Here is a 20,396-nt window from a genome sequence, read left to right on the forward strand (position 1 = left end):
GTAAGTCGTCTTTCCAACACAAAGTGTGTCATGGTGAGACATTTTTATGTAATTTTCCATCTGACTTTTGATTTTCGACACTAGCTGCATGACCACGATGGATTGATAATCCAAGTTCACTCGCCCACTGCGGTGCAGCCACCCACCCACACGCGAGATGGTCGCTGAAGAAGCATGATGTCATGAAGGAATATTATGATTGGACAGCTGTGTCTTGCAAAATGTATATCATGTAAACACACAGTCTCATTGGCGGGTACGCTAGATCTTTTTGCAGCAATATGATTCAGTGTTGGGTGACTAGTAGGGCTCTTGACATGTGAGAGTAGTCAAGCAAATTTATTTGGGGCATGTTTTCATCAGAATTGGGAAGGGAATGTTTGTTTTGGCGCTTGTGTAATCAGTGTACAAATCATTGATTTTTGAATCATGCCCTACGCTTATTATGACAACGGGAAACTGGCGAACAATGTCTGTAAATCGTGTTGAAAGCGTCGGTGACGCATCTGGAGGGGCAGGCAATAAGCCTCCTGCTGCAGCTGGAAATTTTGTGGAAACACGCTCGCTTCGAGTATAAGCAGTACAACCTCAAATTAAATTCATGCACACAGAAAATGCAAACACAGACTTACGATCAGTTTTTGTGAATGAACCTGCAGAAAATTTGTGACAGCAATTTTTTGAACTTGCAATTGTACAGCTGCATCCTTGTATGATGTAGTGGAACGTACAACCTTTTTTGGTAGGAATCGTACATTGACTGGTTGCCACATTTCCGTCATACCTTTTTTGGCAACGGTTTGACCCAGCAAGGGCCAAAGTGGTGCACTGCACACATGCTTTCACCACCGTGATTTGCAAACCCTCGTTATAAATGGGTCGTCAACAATGGTTTTTCAGGCAACAGAGTCACGAAAACCTTTTTGTTGGAACAGGAATTTCATACAATGCGATTTCGCTGTAACAGATTTACCCCCTATAGGAATGTGACCTTTTTTCGCTGGGACCAATGATGTGTGTTTGTTATAACCGGAATTTCGTTTATAATGACAGTTGACTGCACCGGAAAGGAAGAGCCTTTGTAAAAGCCATGATAATTCTTGTCCAAGATATTTGATGTTATTAAACACTGCTTCAGCTAAGCATTTTTTTGTGAAATCCCTTGTGAGAACACTGCGCTACAATGCAACAAATCTGTGGCACAAAACTTACGTGTGGTTAGTCAGGCCAAGTTTTATGAAACGGGCTGATTTTCAGGAGAGAACCGAGTGTTACTGTACGTACCTGGATCTGCTCAAATGGAACCTCAAACCCAAAGGACTCATTGTAGTATGGGTTGAGTGTCCTCTTCTTGATTGTCGTCTTCTTTTTCTTCATTCTCTTGTTGTTCATGTACAGCGAGATCTTGACGTAGGGATCTGACAGGAGAGAGAAATGAGCCCAGAAATGAACAGGTCAGAGGAACTATGGCAGTTACCCTACACAGAAGACAAGCACGGGAGTTAGGCAGTGTATTTTCAGGAAATAGGTTTATGTACAATGCTTACAGTTAGATGTGATTTATTCATTATTAAATTTTATCCACTTTTATACTTTTGCATGGTACTGGATTGGATCATGTATATGTGCAAGGTGCAATTTTTGTTGGTTATTGTGCAAGTTTTCACCGTCATTACAAATTTACAATGTACTTGTTACAATATCCAAAATGTAAAGAACACTGACAACAAGGCACTGGATGTTTTTTACATTGCCGCATACCAGGACTTGGCATGAATCCAAGTCTGGCTGCAGCCTCATCTTGGTTATTCCATGATGTTCCCACCCACCTGAGAGACCGCCCACGTCCATCTTCTTGAGATTCTTGGCCTCCAGGATCACCACGGTCAGCTTGCCTGCAGTCGGCACGTAGCGTAGCGAGAAGCAAATGTCACCAAGCTCCGACTTGCCCTGCAGGGGGAAAATGCCGTCATGAGTGAGCGACTCAGTCAAGCAAAGCGTGTAGCACAGACAAAAGTAGATTACCTGGCATCTAATCCCAGAGTATCTGCATTTTTATTTTTAACACTTTCTGATACTTCAGAATGCACTGGAAGGTTTCAAAGGATTTTGAGGTGATAATCTGCTCGCGCTAAATCCCCAAAACCGTGGTATACTGTTTCAAAACAAGGCTGGATTATCTCCACTATTGACAGTGAAAAAATGTTGGTAATGCCCAGCAGCCTGGTCTTTTGTTACCAGTACAGTCTTTTATTACAAGGCCCAGCTCCCTTTGTCCGATTTCGGAGACCACGGCCACACGTTTAAAGAATACAGTTCCAGTACAGGCAACCCCAGTGGCAAGTGGTTAAGGAAGGTACCAGAAGTCTAGGTAAAGCCCAGCTACTATTAAATTACATAGAGCTTGATGGCCCTTGAAACCGAAATACAAAGAGTACGCATTTGGCTTCTGTACAGTCGGGGATTTGAAAAATTTAGCCAAGTTCATGGCAAGAACACTTGTATTAGGACTAAAAGGGTGAAGCTGGATTTCAGAGAGTTCCAGTTACACCCAAATCAATCTACCTCAGACCATCAGATGGGATAGTCCAAGAGAGATAATTCCGCAAGTGACCCTATCCATTTTGTGTCTGTGTACTTCGGCACAGGTTGGTGAATTTCTAAATTAAGCCTAACAGAGTGGGAAGAAGAGAATGTGGTATTACTTCACAAGTGCAAATTCCGAGTATCAAAGTCTTGATTTAAGCCACAAGCTACTCACAATGAGTAACACAGACACCCCTTTGTTAGTATGTGCCCATTGTTCATAGCAGTGTTGTAGTCAAGATCTCTCAAGACTGCCAAAAGACCAAATAAGACCACCACAAGCTAAACACAAGACTTCCAGCCTAAATTCAAGTCACAAGGTTTTCAAATGAACTGCAGCAAAAGCATTCTCCTCTTGACTGTTCGCCGCGTTACTTGAGACTGGTCTAATGACTGGTCTTGTGATGTCTGTGATGTGACAGAACTTGGAAAAGGTTTTTGCCATAAGGAGTAAAAGTACTAGCGAAGAACTTGTCCAAATCACAGAGACAAGGACCGGATGAAATGAAGAATTGCAAGAGGGTCCCCACCTCTCCCCCAGGCACTTCAGCGCTCTGCAGGTCCCTCCACTCCTCCACCACGCTTCCCAGGTCAACCTGGCTGAGCTTGACCTTGACCTCACCAATCTGGTCGTGTCGGGAGAAGCGGTCAAAGTCAAAGATAGCGAATACCAGCGTTTTGCTGGCGATCTCGCTGTATGGGACCTGCAAGTTAAGAAAAAAGGGAGGAGGTCAGGCTGACATACAAGATTTATGAATTATCGAGGCCACGAGAAACATTTCAAATCTGTTTGCATGGTCTGTACAATTATCTTGCTAATTGTTTGACACTGAAAAAGAATTCTTTTAAAAAATGAGCCAAGATGACCATAACAAAATGTCAGAGATTTAAGAGCACCAGGGCACAGACTATTCAGATTTGATAAATAAATCTGTGCCTGCAATCAGTGTACCAGTACATTTGGAAAGCCCTGTAATGGTGGAGACGGGCCAGGTTTTTCTTGGTGCAATATCTATCATGTCACAGTTACATACATGTACGTTGCAAACACGTAAGCTTCTCCACGACAAGACTTTGCAATAAAGGCCCATTTTTGTGGTGTATTCACCCCTGAACTTCAGCTCACTTGTTGCCATTGTGCAAAACAAGTCCAGTTGCTCACCAAATATCAAAAATCACAGTCCTCCACTCCCTTCAACTTTTTACACGATCCTGATGTTCGACAAGCACGTGTACGATATCGGTACAGTACAACGCAATCACATTTTGCACATGAAGTGCAATCGTGCCTATTCACCCCCGTTCATCACAGCGTTAATTGGGGTGACGGATGATTCAACCATACTGGTTTCTACAGCTCCTCACACAGCTTGTACGTACAAACTGCGGGATGCCAGTGACACATTTCTGATGCCCATTATGAGGCCGGCTCCGTGCTGGCTTACGTACGTAAAGTTTATACACAACCGTATCATTTTGTACCTTCGAGTTGGAAATCGTATAAATCTTGGTCTGGATTATACAGTCGTAAAACGGACTAAACAAATCGTAAAAATTATGCCAAAATCGTACAAGTTAGCATCTCTGTGGGGGAAAAGTTTCACACATGAAAATATTTGAGATTGATTTTTAGTTCAAGAAGATTCCAATCTTTCTCTGATGTCTTCTCAAACGAGCCCGTATTTTCACAAATTGGTGTCCGATTAATGAAACAGAACAATGTAACCAAATGATCCAGACATTGATTGACTGAATCAGTAACTGAAAAATAAATGTACTTGTGGGGCTACTCTGTACAAGTTGACTTGTGTCTGATCCAAGTTCATGATTTTTCTTTTTCTAACTTAAAGTAGCAAACCTTGAATGTGAAGGTCTCGTTGAACACGGGGTTGAGCGTCTTCCGATGGACCTTAGTCTCATACTTCTTCTTCTTGTCCGGTAGAAGATACACTTTGACGTAGGGGTCGGACGTACCTGAGAAGTCCATACCAGGCAGATCGGCAGCTTGGGCAACAGTTACATTGAGCTTCAGAGATGACAAGAGAGGTAACAAGTGTTAAACAGCTGGAAACTGTTGAAGACAAGTGTGAAATCCACAAACTTCAAGACAGGCCTTCAGTTTGGCAAGATTTAGAAAGACGCTTTCTTGGCTCTCTTCATCCTCTCATAACAAAAGGTTGATGCAACCTTGACAAAATCATTCAGCGCTGAAGAAATTACCGTGGAGAACTCATTTTTATCACAGCACATTCTGGTAAAAAATGAACATCCATTCATTTTTTTTTTAAAACACAGACTAGGCAGATTTTACCTTTTGATTCTTCAAAAGTAAGGGGGAGTTTTTGGTAACAAACATCAAAAGGGTTTTCCAAAGGATCGGTGCTTGTGTAATACCACAAACCAAATAACAAAAAAAAACAAACAAACAAACCAGGAGTACCATCTGGTTCTTTCAGAACCACACATACTCACTAAAGAAAAATCTTTGTAAGGTGCTTACGTAAACCTATCACTTACAGTAACTTGCCACCTTCACCTTGCAAAGCTTCAAATCTCTTCTAAAATGTCAACAGTAATGAATCTAAAGGGTGACATGTTCAAGGCAAATGCTTAGCGGTACACTGCACTGTACGTACATGTACAGGTGTAAATTATTGCTACATGGACTACATTATGAACAACAGGGAAAAGGCTATTTTTGCTGCAACTGAGCACTGGGTTAGAGAGGTCTCTTTCATGAAGCATTTACATTGTATGAAGAATGTGGCGTGAATATACCACTGCATGATTTACCGGTAACTTGAAATCACTGGGTAAAGTTAAGGATATCACAACATGAGGGATGGGCTCCAGGAATGCATCGCGGCCTTTCTGCCCTCACCTTTCCTTCTTGGAAGTCGTAGTCCAGGGAGAACTGTAGCTTCCCCAGTTTGACCTCTGACTTGACTGAATCAGTGTCGCCATCTTCCTCAGCACCGTTATCCAAATCTTCGACATCCGGCTGGACCTAATTGTACACAACAAACAGAACCCAGTCACTGCTAATGAAAAAAAAAGTCAGCACAGCACAGCACATCTATGTAATATCCTCTGACTTATTTTCAATCACTCACAAGGCCACAATGCTATACATGTAGGGGATAGTCTGGTATCAGTCTATGACAGACACTTTAGAAGCCCAAACTGATTCTACGCTTCAACATATGGGTAATTCCAGAAAGTAGGGTCTAAAAGTGTGACATTTTCATGTCCCTGTTACATCTGACCTTTGTTATTTGACGTGGAAATATCACCGAAATTGATTTCAACTATTACTATTTGTTGGGCAGGTAATTTGCATTAATTCATCACTCTTAGACATTAGCAAATGTGTTCTAGACTTACAAAATCATGTCAGATGTGACAGGGACACAGAAAAAAATGGACCCCTAATTTCTGGAATTACCCATGGTGCAGTAGGAATTTTGAAAATGAGACCAAAAAGTTTTCTGAGACCTTATTGTTTTCATTACTTATTTGTTACCTGTACATCTTTAGAAACAAACTGAATGTAGGTTCGCAAGCAATGCTACAGTATGTAATTTCAGGAAAAATTACAAGTACAACTATGTAAATTGAAGTCAAAACTAAACTTCATGTAAAAAACACATTTGAGAAAAGGTTCTTTATCAAACTTTTTCAAGACCCCATATTCTGCAAACACTTTCATTTTAATCCAGCAACATTCAATATGTTTACCGGTATATATATCTTTGACCCGTTCTATACAACAGGGATTGCCTTTCAATATTTATTTCTTGACTACAATGATAAAATGGATACTTCTACAATCCTGTGACGATGATGAAACCCCTTTAAGACCTTGGGGTTAATTTTTTTTGGAAAGCGTTTCAAATGTTTGATTAATGAATCCAAAATAATGATGAGTTAGTGACACATAGCACAGAGAAACATAATTGGTTCAGGGGCGGATTCGGGAGTATTTCCAGTGGGGAGTCAGGCCGGAGTTTTTCTTTACGTCTCCTCTTTGCTTACAAGTGGAAATGATGATGAAACATTACATCTACGGAATGCTACATGTTTTTGAATTGACTTTAGTTTCTATTTTCCCCCAATATTTTAACTCTTTTTTGGTCTCAGAGCAGGTTTTTTTTTTGCAACCCCTCCGATCTACCCCTGTTACTTGAGGCCATTTAGGATTTCTGGTTTATTGTCAGCTCACTGAGTCAATCTGCTCTGGTCATCATCTAGGGGGAATAGACGTTTTTGTATAATTTCACTTTCTTGCATGGTTTCACCTCTGGTTTTTCCAACAAAAAGTGCAAGGTCACAAACAATGTTTGATTTATCTCAAAATACAGGCATAGTGAACAACTGAGCACTCAAAATTAAATCAAATTGTTTTCAAAAAGTTAAAATTTTGTTGTTTTCCCGCAAAAGAAGTGCCTTTCTCATTAAACAGAATTCACGGCTGAATTCACTGTCCTGACCAACATAGGTCTCATCTCAAATACAGGCTTAAAATAACCTGAAATCATTCTAATGTTTGTAACCTTCACAACTGTCTATACAAACCATTGAAAAAGTCAGCATAGAAATACATGTACATACATAACCACTATACAGTTTCTAAATAAAAATCCACATCTTCACATCAACATGCATCTACCGGTACATTCGTCTGAGTTGGGATTAGTAAAAACAGAGATTGACATGGAGTATACATGTAGATGCACAATTTCACATGGCATGTACATGTACATGTACATGTACCTCGGTACAGTACATGTACATATACGGTATACCAAACGTGTACATGTTCTACTGCGGGTACTTCATTCGTGACACACTGGTAGATGTACAGGGAGTGTACATGTACGTGTACATATACATGTATCCTTATATAATGCAGAAACAGTAAAACGGCCTACAACATGTACAGAAAATAATGTTGACGTAGGGAGCAAATAACACAAAATAATTACATTTTTACATTTAAGGTTACATGTACATGTAGATGAAGATGTCTACAATTCACTTTCATATATGCACAATGTGCATACAATTTCCATGGGATTTCCAGGGCGCATGGGAAATTATTCAGTGAAATAAAACTACCGTATAATGGGGAAGCATTTTGATCAAATGCTTTTTAGTACATGTACACATGTACAATAGCTATCCCTGGATTGGCAAGAGTCAAGGTAATGGTTAATGCAGGGTTCATGGGTGAATGGCCAAGAGAAATTTAAAAAAAAACATTCAAAGTGTGAAAATTTCATGTAGAATTCACCATGATGTGCTGTATTTGTGTAGAAGATGAGGTGGACTTTTACATGTATAAAACATGTACATGTATATGTCAATGTCAAAAAATATCTTGTCTGATGTATTTTTAAAACAACCTGACTTCCAGATCAATCACTACCACAGAGATCTGTACGTGCACCTATTCTGGGATTTCACATAAAGGTCTGTATTTGATATAAATAACTTTTACAGGTTCAGTGTATATTCACCATATATATCTATGCACATTTACATTCCCCCCTTCAGGTTTCCCGTTAGCCAATGTCAGTTGCAACAAACACAAGCCATGAAATATTGAAACTGAGGTGGCAGCCACTGCCAGGTATCTACAGCCATACCAGGCAGAAGGGCAAAAGTACATGTATAATGCGAAGACACCTTGAGTGCATTCCATTTTTTATTAAAAACAAGGATGGATGTTCATAAATCCTTGAACGAGGCAATGTCAACTCATACATTTGCTACACAAGCAGTGTACGTGTTAGTCCCTCTGACGATAAGAAGGCTTTTCTACCAGCAAAGCAGCCAGCTTGGGGGGACATGTAATGATAATTAAGGGGACTACAGCCCATGCCGACTGACAGTAAAGTGCATGCATTTGCATACTGGTTCTGCTGGTAGGAGGTTGAATATGCCTCACTGCTCAAGCATCTTGACAATGACAAAAACATCAAGTACATGTAGGTGCCCCATCAGACAAGAAGCGTGAACATATTAATGATGCGCCATGTACCTGGTATGTGTGGGTAACATTTGAAAGCCCAACACCATCCAAAAAACAAGTAACAGCTAATTTGTATGCATGTTTTTGTTTGGTTAACTAAGCACATGCCAATTTGTTACATATTAGTTTGTGTCAGTTTAGAATACATGTACTTTCAAGCCCTAACCATGCTTAATTTAACACAATACTCTCTGCAAAGATCACTGGAGGTGGACTTGTATTAAACTTCATTACCTCCCTCTCATCAAGGACAAAAAAACAACTATTGGCTTCCACAAATCTACATCTGATATTTCTGAATTGGTCATTTTTAAATGTGACCAAAGTGCTCTCCCAACTGGCCTAAATGTCACTGAAAACCGTCCACACAAGACACTTGTGAAACATGTAAACTTTCCTCTGCCTTGACTTGACCTTTCACACCACGAATAACAAGTTTTTTTGTATTCCTATTCAAGCTTCAGCCTACATATGTAAGTGGGAGTGACATCAGAAACAGATCAACACCTTGTTGACTGTTGTTCTGAGAGCTTAACAATGGCTTCGCATTCTCTCCACACCCTACTTGTCCACTTCCAATAAGAAGCAAGGGAACATATGTTTGTGACTGGCATTCAAACGACCCTTGACTTTTAATAGCTATCTCCTATTTAGAAAGAGTGTATAAGAGTACGTACGTACATGTATGTGTACATCCGCGTGTCTATGTGTGCAATGAGGTCAATGCGCATCTATTCAGAGAATCACATGCCGCACTGACGCTTGAAATTATATCCCTCATTTCAATTTCTGATGCAACACAAATTTCTTGACCAATATTTGGCACAAAAATATTGTTCAAATTCCCAATTCAAAAGACGCGGTATTGAAAACCTATCCAGTGAAAATACACGTACTTAACGATGCCTTGGCAGGTTGTATTCTTTCCAAAATGGACTTCATATAAAGCAATAACTTATTGTACTGGGCACAGTGTCTGTTTGTCACTTGAAAACACTGACACTGATATGAAAGCTGTGAATGTTGGTGTCAACCACGGTCCGTGTTTTACATGTAATTCTGCACTAATACCCAGAAAAGAAACCTCGTGGGTAAATCCGCATGTGTAGTAAAGGCTACATACATGTATCTTGTTTGCCATACTGTGGCATGCACAAAACCTAATCAATGTGAAGGAGGTGTGTATGTGCCCTCTGCCTTGTCATTATAATTTGTATGTCTAATTAGCATTACTGTATCATCTACATACTGTGTACTGTGATCCATATGTTACGGTACATGCAAATGCACATGTGCGTAGGTTTATGGTATTTTCTGCCAGCCATGGGGCTAGTGTGTACGTACATGTGCACGCATATCTAAGGGACAACTGGCTGCCATGAGAATTTCTACATGGGGCATCTGTCTTTATGTATACAAGCAATGACCATAACTTGACAGAGACAAGTCTATTTACATGCAATCATCCATGAATCACTGGTGAACGTTACAGTCTGTAGGGATTCATACATTATTCCCTCTTTCAAGGATCCTCAGAAATCCTGGAGAAATTTGACATTGGTATTCTTTACAAGTACATGTATGTCGGTGCATTCTTGTACAACATGAAAAAACGTACATGTATGCCAACATTTGCCTCCATAATGGAAGATCCCAGAGAGATTTAGGAAAGCTCCTGGCCAAAATCTCTCTGGAGTATACATGTATATGCCAATATCATGCTTACACAGTAACTCTCATTACAAAAAGTTGCAGGGACCAAACAAGTAACACGCATTTTGGTATAACTAGGACTTTGTTACAAAAGAAGTGGAAAAACAAAGCCAAAGATTTGCAGAATTTACTTTTATGATGGCACAGGCTGTAGTACCTGATCATGGTACAGACAAATCCGATGAAATGCCATTCCGAGGGGCCGTTTACACTCACGCAGCTGTCTCAACCGGATCACGTGCACACGCTTTGGCAACTGACTACTGCTTATTGGTCAAGGAGGAATTTCATGTGCGCATACCGCCGGCGTGCAAACAGGATGGCCCCCGTAGTAGTGGCTACTAATTTTGGTCGTTGGATTTGTCTATACATGTAGCAGCATATTGTCATCTCCGTGTTCTTTATGTCAAAGAGGGGACTGTATTCTGCTAATTTCCCACACTTTTCAGGTGACGGAACTGAACAGGTGCAACTGTTCTTTACTGACACATTTGAAACAGCTCAGGTGTTAATCCTTTTTTTATGTGGTCACACATTTCAAAACCCGATAAAAAGTTGGGATTTGGTAAGTGTACAATGTACATGAATACGTGTATCCTATTGCGCAGTGAACATGTATATGGATATGTGCATTGGTACATGCACATGCTGTGAACATGTGAAAGCACAGACCGAGAGACAAAGCTTTCAGATTGAGCAATCTGTAGTTCCGCATTTCTTTGTCAATTAAAAGCTGTGATCATTGCCAGAGGGCTATTGAAATTTCTCGCAAAAGAAGTTCACTTGAAAAAAGGGTAAGGAAACAAGAACAGACATGACAGAACCAACATATGCAAAATTTATTTTATTCTGAGGTATAAAGTTCTCTAGAAACCCAAACAACGTAAGTCGGGTCTGTTAATTATAAGCAGAAAGAAACAGAATTTGCACACTTTCCCGCTTCCTCATTGATCAATTGATTTTTTTCCCAAACAGATGTAGTTCACAGTTTACATTTCACGCCGAGGTGAGGTACACAGGGTACGTGTGTAACTGTGAAGATTCAGATCACACAGTGTTCCTGTTTCAAATTCTAATAAAAGCACTAAATTAAAATACAAATTCAGTCTCAAATCATTTTAATGCAGCTTATACTTTTTCCTTAAAAAGTAATGGTGAGGGGAAAGTGTCAAATGGAGAATTATATTAAGCCCTGTTAAAAAAAAGTTCTGCTGCTTTGTACAATTATGAATATCAAGGAGGTGACCCGTTTGTGAGAAACCCCTCAATAAGTTTGAATCCTCCGAAATCCTACACTGTGTTGAAAACTAAAGAGTGTAAAGAACCGAAATGGGATAATCCGAGGAGACGCCATTACTGCAGTGGCAACTACTCACATGTGGAAAGTCACAACATTAAAATACAGTGTAAAAGACTAAATGCATGTGAAACCTGCATGTGAAAGTGTTGCTGGATTAGTCCACTCAAGCACAAGAGGTGGGGATGTATGTTTGTTCTGAATCCTATAAAATCCTCCAAAACTACAAGTAGTTTTAGATTTGGGAGGATTTGAGACTGCTTGCGATTTAAAAAAAAAATTATGATTTACACGTTACATGTATATCAGAAGTTGTCAAGGGTGCCAGGTACCTGCATAATGATCCAGACACTACCTGTAAATGTACCTAGTCTAGACGACCATATTGAAAACTGCTGATTAAATATTGCAAACTAATGCAGTGCTTCCTGCCAGTGTTGATTTGAACAATGCCCGTCTTCTCTGGGTTGCTAGGAGTTGAAACTGTGCAGGTGGCTTTTCCAAATATGGGAGGGCGGGTGCAAGAGAGGGGTTACCGTCATCCTGTCATGTACCAGCAATGACTGAAACTTTCCAGGGTTGTGTGCAAAATCTAATCAATCAGTCATGGGGATCTAAATGTACAAGAACATGAACACATGTAGGCCAAGGCACCATAGCCTTACTGAGAGGCATTGTTTTTTGTGTGATTATGCAAGACTTTCAGAGGGCAGCTTGCCAGAACTACATGTACATGCACGACATGTTTTCTGCCACTCTCCTGCCAGCCTAGTTGCTGAAAACTGATAACAAAAAAGACACTTAGAAATTTGTTGTTACTCCTTTGCCGAACTGGCAACAAGTTCAACACAAGTACACGCACACAGAATACGTTGTTTACATACCAGTATGTGATTGAAACTAGGAAAAAATAGAAACTAGAAAACGATCTATACTTGGGACAGTGATGGGCAGATTGAAAATTAGATGAAAGTGGAAGAGATACCGGTACCATGCACGGGAAATGCAGCCTAAATAGATGCATGGATAAAATTTAACAATCCTATCCATGACATGCCTCTTAATTACCGCTGTCTAGTTTTCCCGCTGGGAACAGCATATTAAACCATGGCTAGAGTGGTGAGTTCCATGTGTATACAAGTGCATTTTCTTGATTGCAATTGTAAATTGCCGTTTTCCACTCGAAGGCACATCATTTTGACGTGGCCGTTGCCATGACGGTGATGCGGGGAGGGGACTCTGCTTACACACTTGTGCAAACATAAACATCTGGTCGGTCACTGCATCTCCAACACAATCATTAATTCTTTTGATTTGGCGAGGTTCATTTATGAATTTTTATTCTTTTTCTGACACGACCATACTGTGCTTCCAGGCTTATTGTGTTTTGTGTGCTCTCTGGAGATACTGCAATTATGTGGACATGCAATTATAACCTCATCAGTTGTGACAGCCCTGACCAATTTCATTTAAAACTTTTTTAAACATCCTAGGGAGGTCAGAGTTACTAATTACATGTACCTTCAGGTTAAGAAGACAACAGGCCATATTTGTTGTGACATTTCTATTTTCAAAGCTAAACCAATCAGCATCCAACACCAAACAATATCATCAAATTAAGTGTACGTGTACAAGTAGCAGTCAAAATGTTTCAAAACAAGAGTTGAGTATGGGTGGTTTAGGATGTACTTATGTACATGCACTTGTTCAGCAAAATACGGAATTCGATATACATTGTACATTTACTACACACAGACCTGGTCTGAGACCTGAAAATGTACAGTACCTGGTGCATGTACCAATCACAGAGTCAAAGGAGCAAAATCTAATTTAAATATTAATCTAATTTACATATTTGTATGTACTAATTCTGACATGTTTTTGAAAAATGGCATGTTCGGAGTGTAGTGGGTAATTGCAGAAATTAGGGGTTCAAAAGTGTGACATTTTCGTGTCCCTCTTACATCTGACTTTTGTTATTTGACGTGGAAACATCACCGGAATAGATTTCAAACCATTACTTTTTGTTTGGCAGGTAATCTGCATTAATTCATCACTCTTGGAGAGTAAAAATGTGTCCTGAACTTCCAACATCATATGCCAGATGCGACAGGGGCCCCCCAAAAAATGGACCCCTGATTTCTGGAATTACCCTACTATGTTTTCAAATTCCTGATTCTATTTACATGTACCGGTACAGTGCACATTGCACACCGTCTAAATTTCTTATCCGCCGATGTTCATGTACATACAACATGTACATTAAAGGTATATTACAATGTACCTGTTACAAAAATGTGCATGAATTATGCATATTCCTGCCTGTCTATGAGTAATGCTTCGTACTTGTACGTACATGTACGCCAGTAGATCCCTGTACACACATGAGCGTATCTAATCAATATAGAATTTCTATGCCTCATGCCTACAAAACAATCAATAACAACAGCCTTCTTGTTACTACACAACACAAGAAGAAGCTGCTAAATTGGGCCTCGTCATCTCTAGCTTAGAGCGAGCATGCGTCCCATTAATTATGCATGCTGAAAGGGGTGAAATGAAGAATTGGCAAACCTTGGTGTTTTGCTTGCAGCAAATAATAGCTCTGTCATCTTGCATGGTGTGTGAAGCCATATGATCAAGAGTACATGTATGTGGATGTATCATGTACATGTACAGTAAGTACAATGTACATGTACATTCACAATCTCGAAAGTGGACCTCGGAAGTTCATGTGCGTACGGTACATATGTATGGTACTTGCACGTGACCTGTATTTTGTTACTAAACTTGCTAGTTGGTGGTTTCACCAATCAAAAGCTGTACCTTCTAGTTCTGCCATGTTTCATACATGAGCACGTGCACTCTATCCTACGTAAATAAAACATAAATGTATCCTGTTTGATTTCTGCTCCTGCCTACGGTGCACTTACATACGTGTACGTGTTAAATCAGTTAAATCAGTTAAAATAAATGCTTTCCTGTTTGTTCTTTATGAGGCACACACTTGCTTGTGGGTTATCATATAAATTCAGACTGTAACACAGACTTATTTCACAGTCACGTGATGCTGACCAGTTCTCAAAAATAAGTGCAACTGCTTTATTTACAATTGCATGCAGTTGAAACATCACCAATACGAAGTGGAGGTACGGAGAGAAAAATGCCTCTTGGACTGGCTCCCCTACATGTACTGCTGGATAACGGCTTTAGATAATCCTTACCCAAGTCACAGGTATTTGTTTCTAATTGGCATGGGTGGTAACCTTGCCCTAGAAAAATATATTCACCTACCGGTACTGACATAATCCTAACCTGCGCCTGTAATAAAGAAGCCTTTTCCTGTCTTGAACCTAGACTGGCTGTCTCGGTCTTCCTGACTAACCTCCTACTGCGTATCCTCTTCACCCTAGGAGCAACTGCTGCTCGAAACTGACGCCAGATTATTGAAATTCTATATCGTGTAAATATTCCACTGATTCAACAGTAAAGCAAACAGCTCATTATAGTGAGAAAATGCTAAAGCATTAATTTCAACTTTATAACAGTACTGTAGTAATAATACCAAGCAATGTATTGGTTAGTGTAAATTTTCTAAAAACAGCAAAGCTGCTAATAAATTTATATTGCCAGTTATTCGAAGTAAAGTTTTCAAGCTTAGGCAACATTGAGAGTATTCAAAAAGGATTTGAACATTTGTGCACGGTACATGTACAGTAACAACATGACCCTAAATTTTTGTTCATGACAAGTTACATGTACACCTGTAGGTTAAATATGCTCTTAACCCTACAAGAGTCCCCCACACCTTTTTTCCAATATCGCTGCAGTGAAATTATTTTAAGGAGCTGAGCCTTTAGGAATAACTCTTCATAGTAATTTTGACACTAATTTTGTGAAAATCGAACATAGCGTTGTCGCGAGGTGCCCATTTTTCCGAGGCAGGTTAGCCAAAAATATATACATATACTTTTCCATTGTACATGTTGCGCTCAATGTGCATGGGCTGGCACAGGTGTAGCCTCGAAGGACTGTAACAGCAAAACCATCTTATGCATGTACAATTCCACATTTGTAATCGTAAGGAGTGTCTTCACATGCTCGCTAAGATAAAAGAAAATATCAAGCGTGGCACAGCCGAGCTCTTGGAGGGGTGGAGTCTGTATCCCTCCCCCTCCCAGCTGTGAAATGGGGCAAACTAAACCATCTTTGAGGGTTGACCAAACTCTAGTTCTACAAATAACCATTTTAAAGTTGAACAGTGTGAGGTTTTAGCACCAGCAATCAACTATAAGATTCTTTAGCTTGCCAGAAAGGCACTCAAGTGTTAATGCTGTTTTAGACAAAGCAGTGAACTTTCCAAGTTGATTTTTAATGACATGCCTGTTAAGATGTTAAAAAATTCTTCTGAAAGCTACTCACAACCACTAGGCAATGTAGGGATGTAGTTAATCAAACCAAAAGACAAACAAAATCACATCAAGCAAAACAACAGTTCTATGAAATACAACTAGCTAAAGCTAATATAGAAATTTAGTACATGCACAAAATACTGTACATGTACAGTACAAATATCTACAAGGTCACTTTTAATCATCAGATGTTGTTGTAGACAGAACAGAAGATATCAACTGCATGCATAATATAGTGGTGTTATTGAACAGCTCCTAAAACTAAAATGAAACAGAATTACATGTGCATGTACGGTATATTGCCATGGGTATAAATATAAATCCAGAAAGGATTAGGTTCTCTCTACAAATTTCAAAGACAATTAACAATTCCAAAGAACAAAACAGAAATTAAATCCCAAGAACAAAAAGAAATTAATAGATATACATTGAAGAATAATACATGTATGCTGGCTCCTGTCAAACTCTTCTACAAATTCTACATTAGGATTAGTTACTGCAGTATGGAGCCAACATTAACACTGGAAAAAGTAAAGAACGCAACACAACAAAATCAATGAAACTTTATAAGTATCCAGAAAAAAAAGTTACCAAAAAAAAAAAAAAATGAAATTTGATTCAAAAGATGAAAGAAGAAAGAAATGCTTCGAGGCAGAACTCACATCACGTGATTTGTGGAAAAGGCGAGAAAATGTGAGGAAAAAAAAAGAAGACAGGTCAATATGGGTGATCGGAAACAAAACAGAGAGTTTGAGGGAAAAAGAAACCTGCTTGTTACACATTGCAAGGTGATTAAAAAAGCTCATTTTGGGGAAATGAAGGAAACTGCAATGCACTTTGCACCTCAGCCTTAAGATTTGATAATGCAGAAAAGAAAGGATGCCGTGCAACTGTCCCTATGTACATGTACTACAGGCATTTGCAAAAGTTTAGGACCACCTTTACAAAATGCATTATTCAGAAGAAAAACCAAACTTAAACCAATCAATTATGGCAACTTGTGTTTATTTTCTATGTGTAACCTCAGTATCTTAGTTAAACAGCACTGTGACTACACTTCCATCATTCGAAATGTTAACAGTCTAATATTTAATGTTCCCTCCTTTTCTGATTAATTAGACTGGCATTTTTTCTAACCCATTCTGCCTTACAGACAAAATGCCATACAAGACCTGCCTTCGCAAAAAAAATCATTTAAATGGGTATAGCACTACACTGATGTTATGCACCACTGCAAAAACATGTTCAGTAATTGTTCAATGAGACAATGTAATGTAGGCCCAGTGACAGAAACACCAATCAAATTCCAGGTGGTCTTTAACTTTTGCAAATGACTGAATGTTAGCGTGTATCCAAGTCAAAATCACTGAAATGTTTGTTCTACATTTGAATCATCCTCCTTTCTTCTGTATGGTTTGCGCTTGAAATTAAACAGTTTGGTAATGAAGCTTCAAATTGGTTTGACAGTGTCCTTGGCAAGTGTATAATTAACTCAGCACTGCAGTGGAGAAAACAATTGATTGGCATTCTAATACGGGTAGTCTCTGGAAATTTAATATAATTTAAATATGGATTGGTATGTGTACAAAAATACTGTAATACATGTACATGTGTAGATGAGCACATCAGCAGAAAGTCTTCCTATCCTTTTATTCCAATCAACATCTCTCTCTGGTAGCAGGGTTCAAGTGTAATGTGTATTCAAATCAGATTATTAAGAATATTAACTTTGGCACATGTACGCGATTCATGTTGCAACTAATCTAGGGGTTTCATTCTCTCTGTTTGTGTTCTGGGTCTTACCAAACCAAATACCGTAGGCAAAGGAAAGTTTTCAGTTTGAATATGAAATTGCAAACAGCCAAGAACTTAAAATGAAATTTACATTTCAATGCAAACACAAAACCTAAATGAGAAATATGGAAGCAATGAAAAATGGAAATGAAAAAAGAGGTGACATCTTACACATGCATTTTGCAAGATTGTTAAATCAACAGCATGCCCACATCTCATTGTGTAAAAAATAAAACAAGAAAATTTAGAAAGAAAAGTGCACACTCACTGGAATAGGAGTTTGGAGCAAAAAAAAATCACATCCATTTTAATGACCACCAAAAAAAATCTAACTCGATGAACACTGTGTTCAAAGCAAACAACATAATGATTTTTTTCGCCAATGAACAGCAAGAAAAATAAAAGCATGCACATCATCCCAGCATTCCTGAACTGTTCAGTTCATGCAAGCATTCTCTGGCATTTGCACATATCAAGCAAGGTGCATGTATACGCTTGCATTAAACCCTACAATCTTTTATACTGTTCTTTTTTCTTGGCTAAGTTCACAGTTTCAGTTTTGCTTATTTCTAAGAGCATGAGAAAAATCTGGTGGAATGTTTCTCTTCTCTTTTAATAAGGCGTGGACTTTTTTTGCAAGCAAAAATTCCAGTTTGCACTGCATGTGCGCTCAACAAAAATGCCCTTGAATGTACAGCGTGCCCAGAGGAAAGTACAGCGTAACCAGAGGATCCACTTAAAAAAAAACCTGTGACTGCAGAACAGAAACAGTCTAGCCTGACTGCACGATTTGACGGTTAGGATGCATTTTAGCTGCATTTTCAGTTTGTCCTTGATTAAAAAGCATTACTGTGGCTTTTCAATAAGGATAAAAATCTGACATGATCTTCAACAGCATGTTTATTGTCACTGTATGGGACATCTTTGATTTGGACAATTAGCACAGCCAACTGCAATGGCCTTTGGAAAATATACCACTTTCTAGAAATTCCTGAGACAAACATGTATATGTATGCATACCACATTTTCAGTCCATCTTGGGAAAAAAAAGCTCTGCACTTTGTACACTTTTATTGTTCCACTATTCAGCCACTTTGCATTTTGTAAAGCATGTCAATGCATGTGTGGTGACAAAATGCTTTCCTAGCAGGACATGATGCTGGTTTGCAATTGGAATGAATTCAGTAGAAAGTGGTACTTTTGTTGTTGATACAAAAACGCATACGAATGCTTGGTTGGCCACAAAATGACCCCCTTTTTGTCCAAGATCAAATCTCGTCTCTGCATAGGCCCACGCACTGATCCAATCAAAACACTCAAAGTTTCATAGTTAGACACAAAATGCTAACCAGCCCTCAAAGCCACACCAGGTTTACAGACCTTCTCTTTGTAGGCTGCTCCCAACATCTGCACACTCTTCAAGTCGACAGCACCCTTCAAGCCCTTCTTGCCTTCCTTCTTCTTCTTCTTCTTGCAGCAGCACTTGACGCAGATGCAGCCGCAGCAGCATAGCAGCAGCAGCCCCGCCACGATGGCAATCAGAATGATCGCCCACATAGGCACTGAGTGAGTCCAGGCAAAAGTTGGGTGAAAATCAATACCTTCATTCACAGCAACATGTACACGTACATTTACAAAACATACATGTATTGTTTAAATACAAGAGTTCAATTGGCAACATTTGCTATCATCTACAAAAACACACTGAGCAAATTTCCGCAGAACTTCTATTATCAAAGTAAACTTCTTTGCATTTTTAAAAGAAAATCTAAAGTGTAAGTACGCACAGCTTACTAAATGCTGAAATAAATGTATCACTTTGTTGAAAGAAAAACCTGACGTGCTCCACAAGCTACATGTACTGGTATGTACGGTACATGTACCTTGTACATGTGAACAATGTACATACATGTATAAACAACTGAGTAATACAATGCATAATACCTTTTGCTACATGTATGTTCTGCATAGGATGGTGTGGAGGAAAATGAGGGCGGTTCAATAAATTAACTAATGTCTTCTCCCTTGCTGAGGACTGAAAAAATTGCTCAGATTTACATGTTTAGACGTACAGTCGACTCTCATTAATACGAGGGCCTCGGGACTTACAAAATTAGCTCGTATTACCCGGACCTCGTCTTATGCGAAAACTGCCATCCTGCTTCACGTATGTATCACCAATCAACCGTAGGTAAAGCGTACATGTGTACAAGTATGCGTAACTTTTCATTTAAAGGCACATACTGGTGGTATCGTTTTGATTTTTAAAAGTTTGTTCATGAAAGTGAGATACAGTTTAATGAGTAAAGACTTGTAATAAAGAATAATTATAAAATGTAAGAACGGAGGAAGCAGAATTTCAACCAGTCGTGTCGATTCGGAGCGACACGTCCCCGGCCCGGCACGCCATGATAAGATCCACATGCACGCACGTAACATAAGTACATTAACATTTTAGTTGGTAATCAACACCAGAGCTGCGCTTGTTGCACATAAAAATGGGAGGAAACCAGCTATTGGTGGTGTGGACAGCAGAGGGCGAATATGGGATTTTACTTGG

The 20,396-nt window shown here is 39.3% G+C and overlaps 1 protein-coding gene across 6 annotated transcripts in view; it reads right to left on the reverse strand.

Annotated features, from left to right (window-relative positions):
• LOC110991042 (synaptotagmin-1-like) overlaps positions 1-20,396 on the reverse strand; it is a 38,697-nt gene that overhangs the window by 7,193 nt on the left and 11,108 nt on the right. For 4 of the 6 annotated variants that reach the window (XM_087133978.1, XM_087133981.1, XM_087133979.1 and 1 more), the window contains exons 3-9: positions 19,217-19,398; positions 14,946-15,062; positions 5,468-5,593; positions 4,445-4,612; positions 3,117-3,290; positions 1,830-1,950; positions 1,285-1,418 (exon numbers count right to left, since the gene is read on the reverse strand). In XM_087133978.1, the coding sequence (XP_086990104.1) occupies positions 1,285-1,418; positions 1,830-1,950; positions 3,117-3,290; positions 4,445-4,612; positions 5,468-5,593; positions 14,946-15,062; positions 19,217-19,398 (1,022 nt within the window). The remainder of the gene's footprint in view (positions 1-1,284; positions 1,419-1,829; positions 1,951-3,116; positions 3,291-4,444; positions 4,613-5,467; positions 5,594-14,945; positions 15,063-19,216; positions 19,399-20,396) is intronic. The other 2 variants (XM_022256138.2, XM_022256133.2) reach the window with 2 other exon arrangements.

Source organism: Acanthaster planci, linkage group LG03 (genome assembly GCF_054643075.1).
Source record: "Acanthaster planci isolate LZ-2023a linkage group LG03, COTS_SCS, whole genome shotgun sequence".
Taxonomy (NCBI): domain Eukaryota; kingdom Metazoa; phylum Echinodermata; class Asteroidea; order Valvatida; family Acanthasteridae; genus Acanthaster; species Acanthaster planci.